The sequence below is a fragment of the Berghia stephanieae genome, chromosome 10 (genome assembly GCF_034508935.2).
Source record: "Berghia stephanieae isolate SIO BIC M18660-M18661 chromosome 10, UCSD_Bste_1.3, whole genome shotgun sequence".
Lineage (NCBI taxonomy): Eukaryota > Metazoa > Mollusca > Gastropoda > Nudibranchia > Aeolidiidae > Berghia > Berghia stephanieae.
The window spans coordinates 8642948-8658855 of NC_088369.1; the positions used below are offsets into that span (position 1 = coordinate 8642948).

A 15908-nucleotide genomic window follows, 5' to 3' on the forward strand; every position below is an offset into this window, starting at 1 on the left:
AGAGAGAGAGAGAGAGAGAGAAAATGGACATTTGGGTGTATAAAGTATAGAAGGGGAAAGATACGTAAGGAGAAAAAAAGATGAAAATATCAAAATGAAAAGCATGACAAAATCAATGAAGAATAAACTAGGTTTAAACTCACATGTTTCTGACACTAGCTTCGGCAGATAAAAATCCCAAAACGCACATTCGTGTGTCCTTGGCCCTTGACCCCAGGTTTGACCGGAAGCCATTGTTTTGGTGCTGAGGTTGATGTACATCTGCTCGTTGAAGTGAAAACGAGGCCATTCGTCAACCGGTATCTCTCCCGGTCCCTTATTGGGGTTTCTAGATAAAGTAAGAAGAGAAATAAATAAGACATAAATCGTTTATCACATAGACCTAAAACCCAAGATGTACACTGAGCATTATTTATTCGGCCTTTGTTTTTGGTGTAATGAAACACCGTGCACCCAAGAGCGCGGCCAATATGCAGCTATGTGGTATGTCACTCGCTTTCGGATCGGAAGGTCATGGGTTCGAGCCCCGCTCGGCGCATAGTTGAGTCCTTGGAGAAGGCTCTTTACTCACATTCTCTCACCGTACTCAGGTGTAAAATGATTACCTGGCCCTTAACAGCGTTGTATTCGTCCTAAAAAAAAAAAATGTAATATGGCCTAACAAGCCTCATGTCGCGTCCTACATGTTAAATGTTGCTGGAGGCCAGGGACCCCTTGTAAAGCGCTTTGAGCACGTTTAGTGGATATTGCGCTATATAAACGCTCAATTTAAAGAAAAGCTAAAAAAGCTGAAAACTTATCTTTTCCAAAAATTTTATTGTAGGCGTTTTCTGCTTGGTGAGTTAATTATTCAATTTAATTTTTGGTTCTCAATAGTTGAATGTCACTTTTATATCATTTTGTAAAACTTGCATAGTTAAAATTAAAAATTTTAAAGATAAAGCTTTTATATTGCGCAAAATCAACTAAATGTGCTCAAAGCGCTTTACAAGGGGTCCCTGGCCAACAGCAACATTTAACATGTAGAACGAGACATGACGCTCATCAAGCGATATTGTAATATTTTTTTTTCGGACAGAGAGAACGCTGTTAACGGCCAGATATTCATTTTACACCTGTGTACGGTGAGAGAACCTGAGCAAAGAGCCTTTTCAAAGGACTCAACTATGGGCCGAGCGAGGCTCGAACTCAGGACCTTCCGATACCCAAACGCGAGTGTGTGTTTATGGTTTGTTAAGTGGTATTGTAAAGCTCTTTGAGGGTTCGATATTTAGCGTTATAGAATTATTATTATTATTATTATTATTATTATTATTATTATTTATTATTATTATTATTATTATTATTTATTATTATTTAATTATTATATTTATTATTATTATCATTATTATATATTATTATTATTATTATTATTATTATTATTATATTATTATTATTATTATTATTATTATTTATTATTATTATTATCATTATTATTATTATTATTATTATTATTATTATTATTATTATCATTATTAAAGGAAAGAAGCACTTTATAGCAATGAAACAATTTTAGCACCACATTAGGGAACAATAATGTGATGTTAAAATAGTGATTCGAATCTCCTTGAAAGTGTGAAACCAGTCCTCGAAAAGACTGGATATAAAAATTGCGCAACTGATCTTCTGGTTTAATTTATTAAATTGATTAATTGAGCTTCGCAATATCCACTAAACGTGCTCAAAGCGCTTTACACGGGGTTCCTGGCCAACAGCAACACTTAATATGTAGGACGAAACATGACGCTTGTAAGGCGATATGGCATTTTTTCGGATAGAGACTACGATGTTAACGGCCATCTACTCATTTTACACCTGAGTAAGGTGAGATAATGTAAGTAAATAGCCTTTTCCAAGGACTCAACTATGCGCCGCTCGTAACTCGAACCTAGGACATTGCAATCCGAAGGCGAGTGTTATACCACTAGACCACATAGCCTCACAGACCTGCAAATATTATGTGCACCCACATTACGTTGCCTTTTGCCCTCAAAATTAACTACATGATAAAAGTGTTCTCAGTTTTTGAAAAATCCAACACGCACGAGGTCATTTTGCTCAGCATGACTCATGGGTATGTTTACGAGTTTCATAAACAACGCAGCGTTGTTACCTTTATTGAGAAATGTCCAATCGCTGTCCAGCAACAAATCACGTGATTGATGACTATTTTGGACGAAAACATGAGTATAGATCGCTCTCGTTATATTAATGTCTACAATTCGTAGCTTTTAGGCGAGGAGTAATAGACTAATATACGGTTTTTTCATTTCTTTGTATTTTTTTAAATCGTGCCAAATAACACCACGAGCTTGCGAGTATGTGTTATTGCACGATACTTACTTATCCGAACCAGCGACCACCTGAGCTCTAGCCCTTCGGTCTTGTGTCATGACGTAGAAGTTAGTCGTCTTTTGTAGTTGTTCCAGGTGGCTATTTATCTACTATATATTGCACGATAAAAATATAACGAGTTTAATAAATATAAAGAAATGAAAGAATACGTTTATCCCACCCCTTCAAGTAAGATTATTAGATATTTCGTGACCAATTGTATGGTAGTGGAACTTTGATTCCCATAATTTGTGTTTTTCTCCCTCTGCTTGAATGACAAATGATAGTTCCTCTGGACCTCTTGTTGCTATGCCTGTCAAGCTATTGACATAGTTGCCTTTTTAACTATTATCTTAGAGTATGAGCCTTCAGTTATTTCATCGACATACTTGACTTACTGACTCAGATGCCTTTCGCGTCTCGACCGAAAGATCGGGTCGCCTTGGCTGTTTCCAGTATTTCCTGTGTGAGGTGTCTCCAATATTGCCGGTCCTCTGCTAGGGTTCTCAGATTTTCAAGGTCCCCTGCCGTTATGAGACTAATGCTTTGTCCAAGTGTTGTGAGGTTTTTGTTTAGGATCACAGGGAGTGTTGTGATCAGTCTTCCTCTGAAAAGGTTCCCGTGTTTTTGGAAGTATCCCGACATACAGTCGAATAATATTTCAGTTGTTTTATTTTTGACTCGAAAATTTAAAATAAATTATATTTTAGCCCTTAAATCAACCGATGAACTGAAGACCCATGGCCACCTTAAGTTCATGCCTATCACCGGGAGTAAAACAGCATACAGATCCTGAGGATAACTCACAATTTAAACACAGATGATTGAAAAAAATGCATCGTGTCGTCAGGTTTTGGGATGCAATTCCTTTATCAGTATGTCAAAATGTTATGAGAAATACTCATTAACTGGGCCTGACATATTTGTGTGTTTGACATGTACTAAGGGTATTCAGGCCTTTTCATGCAGGAAATAAATAGTCAAGGGGACGAAACGGGGTAAATGGCAGGAAATATTCTGATTGGTTAATGATTAGTAACGGGCGAATAATAAAGTTGACAAAAAAACAAACAAACAAAAAAAAACAAAAAAAAAAAAAAAAAGTTGGATTTATATTCATGCGCACTAAAAGATTATTTTTAATTGCCATTAGCAGTCTTTTAGACTATCTAGATCTACATCATATTTCACACCAATAAAATTAGTGAAAATCTTCTGCAATCGTTGAATAACATTGTTATTGACATGTTTATTCAACGCGTTCAAAGTATCATTAACGATTATACCCTATGTATTTACTGAGAAATGATAGGGTTTTCCAATGAGAGGTAATACTGGAATAATAGAAATGACTCGATGCGATATCAAGGATGACTATGAAATGTTATACAGAAGAGATAAGCCATAAGTGTTAGAATTGGGAGTCCCTTCAGTCATGACCAATGTGCTGTTAGTTGGTAGAGCTTTCGCTTCACACGCAAAGGGATCAAGATCGATCCCTGGTGCAGTCGATATTTTCTTCTGACCCTCTCGTCCACCAAGCTATGAATGGATAGCTGATTCTATTAGATTTGGCGGAAAGTACTTTGCGATAGACTGGCGTCCTATCCAAAGGATAGCAAGCAATTACTATTGTCCGTTTCACGCTATATAAACCGGGATATACTCCGGCTCCATGGTCCTAATGGCTCTGAAGGACTACTACTACTACTACTACTACTACTACTACTACTACTACTACTACTACTACTACTACTACTACTACTACTACTACTACAACTACTACTACTACTACTACTACTACTACAACAACAACAACTACTACTACTACTACTACTACTACTACTATACTACTACTACTACTACTACTACTACTACTACAAAAACAACAACAACTACTACTACTACTACTACTACTACTACTACTACTACTACTACTACTATTACTACTACTACTACTACTACTACTACTACTACTACTACTACTTCTATTACTACTACTACTACTACTACTACTACTATACTACTACTACTACTACTATACTACTACTACTCTACTACTACTACTACTACTACTACTATACTACTACTACTACTACTACTACTAATACTACTACAATACACATACTACTACTACTTACTACTACTACTACTACTACTATACTATACTACTAACTACTACTACTACTATACTACTACTACTACTACTACACTACTACTACTACTACTACTACTACTACTACTTACTACTATACTACTACTACTACTACTACCACTACTACTACTACTACTACTACTACTACTACTACTACTACTACTACTACTACAACTACAACTTATGGGCCTTGTTTAACATTGTTGTAATGGACAATATTTAGCGTCATTTTCTTTCAGATTTCCATTACAAAAAAAGACCCCATAATGAATTGGGTTATGAGACCTACAAATAGGTGCACGTCGTATAGTACAGAGAATGCAGCCACCGAAAAACAACGGGGAATTTCTAAAAGAATAATACCTACCAAAAGTGATCCCATCCCGTCAAAAAAGAAAGAAATAAAGAAATGATGTCGAAATTCAAAGATGTAACAAACGACATAATCATAATCACCGCTGGGGGAACAAGGGGGCCAGGGATCGATCTCAGTCCCTTTGCTTGTGAAGCAAATGCTCTACCGACTGAGCTATCGGGATCTCCTACCTAGCCTTGTGTAGAGAAAACTAATGGTAGAAAAAAGTAATCTAAACCTCCTTTTCTAGGCGCCATCTGGAATTGTCATGAATTAACTATCGACTTTTTAAAAAATCATTAAAGCAGTAAAAAAAAAAAAAGAAGAAAAACACAACTAAATCTATTTCTCTATTCTGTCCTACTGTGAAAACAAACAACAAATAAACTATTAAATGTGCGGCTATGTGGTCTTGTGGTATGACACTCGCTTTTGGATCGGAAGGTACTGGGTTCGAGCCTCGCGCTCGGCGCATAGTTGAGTCTTTGGAAAAGGCTCTTTACTCACATTCTCTCACAGTACTCAGGTGTAAAATGAGTACCTGGTCGTTAACAGCGTTGTCTTTTTCTGAAAAATTGTAATATCGCATGACAGGTGGCATGTCCCGTCCTACATGTTAAATGTTGCTGTTGACCAGGGACCCCTTGTAAAGCGCTTTGAGCACATTTAGTGGATATTGCTCTATATAAAGCTCAATTAAAAAAAAAAAACTTAATTTTTGGCCAGAAAATTCGTCCCTCCAATCTCGATCGATATTGAAGTGATCCTCATCTTGGCATATACTCTCAAACATGACACTTCGCGAAGTCCCAGGTTTGAGAGTTTTTGTCAAGATGATGCCTATTTTAATCGACCGGTATTTGAGGCTCTGTAATCTTGTAGTATGACACTTGCTTTTGGATCGGATGGTCCTGGGTTCGAGCCTAGTTCGGCGCATAGTTGAGTCCTTAAGAAAGGCTCTTTACTCACATTCTCTCACCGTACTCAGGTGTAAAATGAGTACCTGGTCGTTAACATTGTTGTCTCTGTCGGGGAAAAAATGTAAAATAGCCCAACAGGCGACATGTCACGTTCCACATGTTACGTGTTGCTGTTCACCAGCAACACTTGTAAAACGCTTTGAGTACGTTTATGGAGATTGCACTATATAAAACCTCACTTTTTTTTTGGCATAAAATTTCAAACACGGCACTTCACAAAGTCCCAAGTTTGAAAGTTTTTCCCAAGATGATGGCCATTGTAATCGATCGCTTTTTGAGGGACCAAGATCGATCCCGGGTACAGTTGATATTTTTTTTCTGAGCCCCCTTGTCCGATAAAATCTGACTCCATGGGCCGAATGGCTCTGAAGCTTTGAAGGACTTTACAAATCATTATACTCAACTTACCCCGTTTTGGCAAAATTGGTCCAATACCTCATCATAGTTTTGCTCAATAGCTTTTCCTCAACAGAAAAAGAGTGACTTTCGTTAAGAGCTTGTCCAAAAGTGAACCAAAATTCATCTCCGTGGAGGACACCCATCCATTCCGGCCAGGGATTGGCTGTCCACCTCTGGTCAAACCAATAGTAGTAGACGTCCAGATCGTAGCGGGAATACGCTATGGCAAGACGATTCACGGCGCAGACGAAGTAGGCGTCACTCGCCGCGCTATCGATGCTCTGCCTGAAAGCTATTTTGTCGTCAGCATTGAGCCAGCTCGTGTAGCGGTAGTGAATAGCGTCGTGTCCAAACTTATTGAGTTTGTGCGGGTAATGGGGATAAAACTCGAATAGTGCGGGCAACAGTCGGCGATATTCATCTCGACTAATCCCGTTCTTACGCTGGCTTATATTGAACACGTCGTCGAAATACACGAGAAAAAACGTGATTTCGTTACTATTGCTGCCTAGAAGAATGGGGGCCTTTTTGAACATCCCGCGCCGTATAAGATCTTGAGGATCCTGTTTTAGGAACACACCATCCACAACGGGAACAAAAGGAAATTGAATAATTCCTGTGGACACAAACAACTCTTTAGCAGGGAAAAGTGTGGCATTTTTTCCTCTCATGCACTGAACCATATAATTTGGGTTGCCTTCCTTATAGCAGTCTAAATTCTTAGCCAGTTCCCCGGATCTTCTCCACATTTCCTCTTTGGACAACGCTCCCCACCTTGCCTCAGGAGCTCCGCTCTGAAGGATAGCTCGGTGAAAATATCCACGAGAAACGTCGCAAAGAAGATGAAGACCCACACTGACAGATCCGGCACTTTCCGACACTAACGTGATGCTGTTGGGATTTCCTCCAAATCTTTGGATGTTTCTCGACACCCATTCTAAGGCCATGCGTTGATCCCAGAGCCCTGCATTTCCGGGCGCTTCTGACGTATCCAGTGTTAAAAACCCCAATGATCCAACCCTGTACTGCATCGCTACAAATATCACATCATTTTCCACAACAAGATAGTTTGCATTGTAGATGTCTAACGTATGACTCCCAGAGAAAAAACTACCTCCGTAAATGAACACCATAACTGATTTATTATTGTAAGGCGGATGTGTTCGTGGGACCCATACACTCAAATATAAACAGTCTTCGCTGATTTGAGTATTCGCATTCCACATGGTGGAACCGGTAAAGTTCCCAAAATAATCATCCCTTAGTTGCATACAAGAATTTGGAAGGCGAGAAGCATCTAATACCCCTTCCCAAGGGTCTAACTGGACGGGTGGTTTGAATCTTAAATCTCCCAAAGGAGGTCTTGCGTAAGGAATTCCGAGATATTTCTCTATTTTGCTTCCTCGAGTCCATTCGATGATGCCCTGAACTTTACCCTTGTCCGTATCTTTGACTGGTCTGACGGTTGTGTCGGAAATGACGTCATTGAGTAGAAATAGCAACAGAACCGTTGCTATGGGCAACAGATCAAGCACCATTGTTGTTGTCCTCTGGAGGAGTGGTAGGGATCACAATCCTACGGTTGTAAAGGGCAAAATATTGAACATCTATTCATGTAGAGGCTCCTGAAATAGAGGGAAAGAAAGTATATTAGATGTTTAAAACAAAAACTAAAGATTAGGAAGCTGAAATAGAAATGATGTATATTTTACTTAAACACATACCATCAATACTCAAATGCCATCTTTACCGACTTGAGATTGAAAGCCTACATACGGAAGTAACCCCTGAGTTGTTGTTTTTTTTCATCTCGATGTTATCATCGGATACATGTCTTTTGAGTCTAGAAAGTGCACCATAACTAATACTCAGTCAACTTTGGAACTCCCTACCAACCACTTGTAAACAAGCCCCTTTGATTGATGACTTCAAAAAAAATCGCTCCATAGTTCCCTCTGAAACCCCTGTTACTGAAAAGACGGCCATACAGTCTTCAGCCCGAAGCTTTGGCCTTAATAGAAGAAGAAGAAGAAGAAGAAGAAGAAGAAGAAGAAGAAGAAGAAGAAGAAGAAGAAGAAGAAGAAGAAGAAGATTGAAACACGTTGCCAACTTCTACACACAATATAAATAATACGGAGACGGGACAATTATGCGATCCTTCGGGCAAGAGCGCTTGTGTCCAGATTAACAACAACATTGCGATGTCGTGTCATAAGAAAATGGATTTGATTGGTTTGTGAGAACTGGCAAATATAGAATATATAAATAAAATAGGGTAGATGTTTTTGTTTTTTTTCTTCTCCCTTGCTTCGTCTCTTTTGTAGGGCCAGATTTTCTAAACAAAGCAGGCTGTTCAATATTTATCAATCTCATTTCCATTTACATTAATTTCGTTGAATTTTTAAAATTTATTTTTTTGCACTTTTGATATAAATAATAACTAATCAAACAAATTTACAAAACTAAATTAAAACAAACAAAAGCAACAACCCCCTGAAAAAAAAACAACAAAAAAACAACAAACAACAAAAGCACGAGGAACAGCCAAACAAGCAAACAAAAGCAAAAAAAAAAAAAAAAAAAGAAAAAAAAAATAACCAACCAAACAAATAAAATCAAGAGGCAAATATAAGGAAAATCAATCTCCCTCCGACCTGGCAGAGTGGTTAAGGCATTTTACTGTGACCCGGAAGGTCCCGGGTTCAAGCCTTGCTTCAAGAATTTTAACCCCCAATTTGCTCACTTGGACAACATGGATGATTCCTGCCCATCAATTCTTTTGTTTATTCACCTTAACAACGCCACCACCACATTATCTCATTCGTCTGTAGCGTTTCATTCATTCTGTTTTGTTGATAAAGAGGAAACCCGAAACGTCCATTTTTATCTATTTTCGTATATTAAATTGAAGCTTACATTCAATTTCACATTGTTATTTATTTCTTCGAGCTTTGAGCAGCAATATTTACATTTATAAGATAATTAACATTAAACAGGTTTTTAAAGTAAAAATAATTTTAAGGAATAGACCTTACTTAAGCTTATATAATTTTGATCTTATACAAAAACCAGATAATATCTTCGCATTTTATTCAATTATTACAAATAATATATATATTATTTTTCAATTTTTCATCATTATCTTAACTTATTTTCACGAATTTATAATTAAAAAAAAAAAACAACAAAAAAAAAACTTGAGCTTTTATATAGCGCAATATCCATTAAACGTGCTCAAAGCGCTTTACAAGGGCAAACAGCAACTCGTAACATTTAGAACGGGACATGACGCCTGTTAGGCGATATTACAAATTTTTGTTTGGACAAAGACAACGCTGTTAACGGCCGGGTACTCGTTTTACACCTGAGTACGGTGAGAGAATGTGAGTAAAGTGCCTTCTCCAAGGACTCAACTATGCGCCGAACTCGAGGCTCGAACCTACGACCTTCCGATCCGAAAGCGAGTGTCATACCACTAGACCACATAGCCGCACTCAATAATACTCAATCTGAATAAATTCTTCTTCTTCTTCCCCTTCTTCTTCTTCTTCTTCTTCTTCTTCTTCTTCTTCTTCTTCTTCTTCTTCTTCTTCTTCTTCTTCTTCTTCTTCTTCTTCTCTTCTTCTTTCTTCTTCTTCTTCTTCTTTCTTTTTTATTTTATTATTATTATTATTATTATTATTATTATTATTATTATTATTATTATTATTATTATTATTATTATTATTATTATTATTATTATTATTATTATCATCATCATCATCAATATTATTATTATTATTATTATTATTATTATTATATCATCATCATCATCATCATCATCATCATTATTATTATTATTATATTATTATTATTATTATTATTATTATATTATTATTATTATATTATTATTATTATTATTATTATTATTACTATTATTATTATTGTTATTATTACAAAAAAAAATGAAACTGTAGTATTGAGAAAAAGGATGTAGATATTATATTCTGTTTTTCATTTAAATTATTGGTGAATAAACTAAAGTTATTATTCTTTAAGTTTACAACTTAAGCCTTTATATAAAGCGGAATATCCACTAAACGTGCTCAAAGCGCTTTACAAAGGGTTCCTGACCTAAAGCAAAAACGAGACAGGACGCCTGTTGGGCGAAAATACAATTCTTTTCCGGCAGAGACAACGATGTTTTCTTTCCTCGTTTTACACCTGAGTACGGTGAGAAAATATGAGTAAAGAGTCTTTTACAAACTGTGCGCCGAGCGAGGCTCGAACACAGGACCTTCCGATCCGAACACTTAACGTACAGGGTGAGACAACGCTGTTAATTGCCAGTTACTCATTTTACCCCTGAGTCAGGTGACAGAATGTGATTAAAGAGCCTGTTCCAGGGACTCAAATATGCGCCGTTCAAAGCAGGACTCGAACACACGACCTTCGAAAGGCAATAAGTGTCATACCACTAGACCTCACAGCCGCACTGATTAACTTTTATTTTGTAGTCTTTCAGAGCCATTAGACCCATGGAGCCGGAGTCTATAGCGTGAAACAGACAACAGCAATTGCTTGCTACCCTTTGTATAGGACGCTAGTCTATCGCAAAGTACTTTCCGCTAGATCTAACAGACCCTGTTACCCAATCACTGTTGGGTGAAAAAAATCTCGACTGCACCCGGGATCGATTTCAGTCCCTGTTTTGTTTTTATTTGCTTGTGAAGCGAGTGCTCTACCAACTGATCTATCGGAGCCCCCTCACTGATTAACTGATTAGCTAAAATCATCAAAATGTGTATTTTTAGTTCTGGAGTCTTTTCAATTTGAATTTCAAGACTATCACCGGAGCTAACTTTGAGGTTTAAGGCTTTGGTTACTCAACAATTTCGTGACCTTGACCCCTGAACGGTTTTATGTCTGTTGGGATCACCGAGATGCCTAAAATGGATGCTTTTAAATTTAAAATGACAAGAAATTGGAAATTTTAGATTTGTTATTTGAATAAATTGCATTTCAATCTCATCAATAAAACATAGAAAATTAATTAAAGTCTCTTGTTCGGCTATGTGGCCTAGTGGTATGACACTTGCTTTCCGAAGGTCCTAGGTTCGAGTCCCGCTCTGACGGCGCATAGTTGAGTTCTTGGAAAATGCTTTTTTACTCATAATCTCTCACCGTAATAAGTTTTAAAATGAATAACTGGTCTTTAACAGCGTTGTTTCTCTTTGAAAAAAAAAAATCCCCTGTAATATCGCCTAAGAGGCTTCATTTCTCACGTTTAGTGTTGCTGATGATTTTACAGCTCCTTGAGCACGTTTATTATATACTGCGCAATATAAAAGCTCACGTTTTTGTTGTTGTTTATGTTGTTTTTTTTTTTTTGTTTTTTTTTTGGGACTACAAATTTAATTTCTTCATGAAATTAATTCCAATATAATTATCAGAATGACGCACGGAATGGGTCAAATTTGTTTTCTGTTTCTATCAAATTTCTCGACGTAGCCATTATCGGATCAACCATTTTCCACTGTAATTCCAATCTCTCGAAATTCAAGACTATGACCGGAACTAACTCGAGAGCCTATGGCTTGTTGACAGAGCCGTATTTGGGTGTGTGGGTGGAAGGACTTGACTATTGGACCGACAATGATTATCTGTTATCAAAGAACGACTACTCTAAACACTCGCCATCGAAGGCACCGGAAGACCGGCTAGTTATCTCCTCTTGAATCAGGCTTTGATTTGTTGTTGATGCATTTTGGTGTACTCTTGGACGGTTCAGATCGTACAGTTGGTAGAGTATTCGGAATAGATTCCGTGTGAAATATATTTTTTCTGACCCCTCCCCCCCCCCCCCTCCCCGACCCCCTTCCCTACCCGAACATCAAATACTGATTGGGTTGCTGGGTCTATTAGGTCTGACGAAAAATACTTCGCGGTAAAGTGAAAAATTGTAAACAAATTGCTATTTTATGGTTAATCGTTATTGGTGTTATGCATTTATGTAAAATACTCAAATATTCCGTCAGCCATATATAACGTACCGAAATCCAAAAACTGTGTGCAACGTTTATAAACTGACTGATACAATTTAGTGAGAACTAATCTTTAAAATGATTGGCTAAAACAACAATAACAAAGAGCTGGGTGACGTCACTTTCGTTCCTTCTGTAGAAACCGGGACAAACTCCGCCTCTATGGGCTTTGGACGATGTGGACTTATTTACAGGTCTGATAACCCAATTCATTATGGGCTCATTGTTATAATGGAAATCTAAAAAAAAAGAAGACATTTTTCTCACTAAATTGAATCAATCAGACTATAGATAGTATGCGCTTGGCTAAGAAACTCACAACATTGCCATCCGAAAGTCTAACGGACAAACACACAAAACAAAACTATGTGTAACCATGAACTTTTATAGTCTGGATAAAATACAGTTTAGTGAGAATTGCTCATAAACGTGGGTGGCAAAAAAAAAAGAACAATAACAAAGACCCGCGTGACGTCAACTTCTTTCTATCTATAAACGTTGAATGTTAGACATAGTTTTGTGTGTTGGTCCGTTAAAAAGTCAGCAGGCGGAGGTTATGAGCTTTTTTGGTAAACGCAATGCATCTATTTCTGTCTCCTAAAAACTGCGAATTATTAAATTTTCAAGTAAGCAGGTCTATCTCCGGACACACTGCTTCTCTAATGAAAACAGTCCGAATCGATAATAGGTGTCTAATATTGAAAAACCCGGACCGGAAACAAACAATATCCACGCCCCATGGTTTGTTTACATAGTCCATATATGGATGTGTAGGCGGCTTAGCTTCCTGTCTTTGCCCTTGGCCATCGAATCTATTTTTAACACATTCTTGTTTCCGCCCGCAATCTATACGGATTTATTTCTTAAGGATGGTGAAAGTAAAGTATAGCAGCGTGAAGGAAAATTAAGTTTCCGTGGTCAATATCTAAAAAAGAAGGCAATGAATATAGAGAAGACAACTATAATAACATAAGAAATATAAGAAAATGAGTTTCCCTATATTCTGTGGTATTCTGAATAAATATATTAAAAACATATTTTGGCCAGAAAACACATCCTTCAAATAAAGACAGTATGAGGTTGACGTCACTCAGGTCTTTGTTATTGCTTTTTTGCCATCCGCGTTTATGGGTTATTCCCAATAAACTGTATTAACCAGACTATAAACGTTCAAAGGTTCCATATATTTTTGTGTGTTGGTCCTATATATTTCCGGATGGAAATGTTGTGAGCTTCGTAGTCAAGCGCATACTATCTATTGATCGACTAAAATGACCCTTATCTCGTCAAAAACCTATTTTCTCAACCTGGGACTTCATTGATCCGCAGATAAAATCTTTTCTTTGGTCCAATTACGAGAGGAAATACAGAGCAAACGACCCAGGCTTTATCTGAAGAGCAATACAACAGGATGAGCAATAGGAGCTATATGTCTTCCCCACGAAACAAACAAACAAATACGAGAAGCCGATCGCCGGGCTCTAAATGGGTGAAAGTTCAATGCCTTCTTATCCATTTGATCATTTTGCACAATTGATCTTGCACCGTGGATTTGTATTATAAGGAATTGGATTCAATAGTCTGGTGTCACGTCGCCCAGCAACAGCGGCCATCGTGGTTCTAAACAAAGAAAATCGGTACTTTTTATTCTTCATGCTGGCTAGAACGTTTCATATGTCTTGTGATCAGAATGTGTAAAAGTCAAAACATGATCAGATTTATAATGGTTTTTTCCCTCTGGATACACTTTTATGCTTGTCGGAGAAATATGTCATAAGGGCGTCAGCCATTATTCCGATAGTTTAGAGCCAGTTACTAAGTTACCATGCGTCATTACGAGGGAAGTGACGTCACGACTGTTGAAGCGTATTGCTAAACGGACGTCGGTTAACAGGTGTAATTTTAAATTATGATCGCAACCTTTTTATTCCAAGTCATTTTCTATCTCGTACTTCCAGCAAGTTTTTAGTATTAATTAACTGACTTTTATTGTTCGAAGGGTATATTTGCCAAAATTATTCGAAAACAACATTTGGGTTTGCATGAATGTTCTCCAAACCAATTAGCATGGAGGAAGCGTTCGAGAAAAGCTTGCAAACTCCAAACGAATAACACGACTTATAAAAGTTAACTCACTCATTCATAGAGTTTTGCTACTTTTCAAAATTGGAAAAAAATGTATTGAAAATGAGCATGTGCATACTAAATAGTTTTATTCATCTATCATTAACATGCAAAAACTAAAAACATTCGCTTTGAGACAACGCCTATAATTCGTCTCAGAAAAATGTAATAAATAAGCATGGGGTAAAAGTAATCCGGGTAAACTACGGATATAGTCGGTGTTAGGGTTGAGTGAGTCAAAACAATATTATAAAAGAAATCTTTCTTCACAGCAATGTAACGAACCGGCCTTCAAGACGATGTCTAAAAAAGTAGTCCATCAGAACCATGAGGGCCATAGATTCGGAGATTATCCGTAGCCATCGTAAAGTTTTAGCCTGACACTGACCAAAAAATGACGTCAAAAGACAAGTCGTTTGCCACAAAAGAATGAATGAATGAATGTATTAATATAGCGCCTAGATCCACAAAATTTATCATATTGGAATAGCATTAATCAATTTGTAATTTAATTACCACGCACTGTTCTACAAGATGAAAATTTAGGATATCTATAACATGTAGGACAAATATATATGTTAAACATCAAATGATTCAAATAAAACAAATCGTGAGTTGTAGTCAATAGTTCAACCAATAAATAACTTGTTTCCTTGAGCTATAGATAGTTCGAAGATGACGTCACTAATGTCTTTGTTATTGTTTTTTTTTGCCATCCGCGTTTATGAGTACTTTCACTAAACTGTAATAACCAGACTATAAACCTTCAAGGTTACACACAGTTTTGTGTGTTGGCCAGTTTTACTTCCGGATGGCAATGTTATGAACTTCATACTATCTATACTAACGACAACTCACTAGACGCTACAAAACCTAAAAAAGACGTCAAACTGCCAATCCCAGAGGGTTCTAGCGTAGCCATCGTTATGTTATAGCCTGACACTGAAACCCAAAAAGACTGGCATTTTGACGCCATTATTTGGTTTTTACACCGCATAGTGATTTGTCGTTAGTAGAGCTCATGGAAACAAGGGGTCCCATTGGTTGAACTATTGAATACAACTCACGATTTGTTTTCTCTTGTCGCCAAAGACTGGCATTTTGACGTCATTTTTTGGTCAGTCATGTCAGGCTAAAAAGTTAACGATGGCTACGGTTCTAGTGTCAGGCTATAGATAGAATGCGCCTGGCCAAGGAGTTCACAACATTGCCATCCGGAAGTATAACGGACAAACACACAAACTCTGTGTAACCATGAACTTTTATAGTCTGGTTAATACAGTTTAGTGAGAACAACTCACAAACGCGGATGGCAAAAACAATAACAAAGGCCTGAGTGACGTCATCTGCATACTATTTATATGTTAACGATGGCTACGGTTTATCCTGTTTTCTATAGATACAATGATTTGACGTAACTAGGGTCTTTGTTATTGGTTTGTTTGTTTTTTGCCATCCGAGTTTATGAGTAATTCTCACTAAACTGTATTAACCAGACT

General features: G+C 37.2%; 1 protein-coding gene across 3 annotated transcripts in view; it reads right to left on the bottom strand.

The window, feature by feature from the left end:
- Window positions 1-15908, bottom strand: part of LOC144956177 (cholinesterase-like) — a 160081-nt gene that overhangs the window by 31461 nt on the left and 112712 nt on the right. For all 3 annotated transcript variants that reach the window (XM_078886577.1, XM_078886578.1, XM_078886576.1), the window contains 2 exons: window positions 6272-7887; window positions 144-328 (listed from right to left, as the gene is read on the bottom strand). In XM_078886577.1, coding sequence (XP_078742703.1) covers window positions 144-328; window positions 6272-7800 — 1714 coding nt within the window. In that variant the 5' untranslated portion in view covers window positions 7801-7887. The remainder of the gene's footprint in view (window positions 1-143; window positions 329-6271; window positions 7888-15908) is intronic.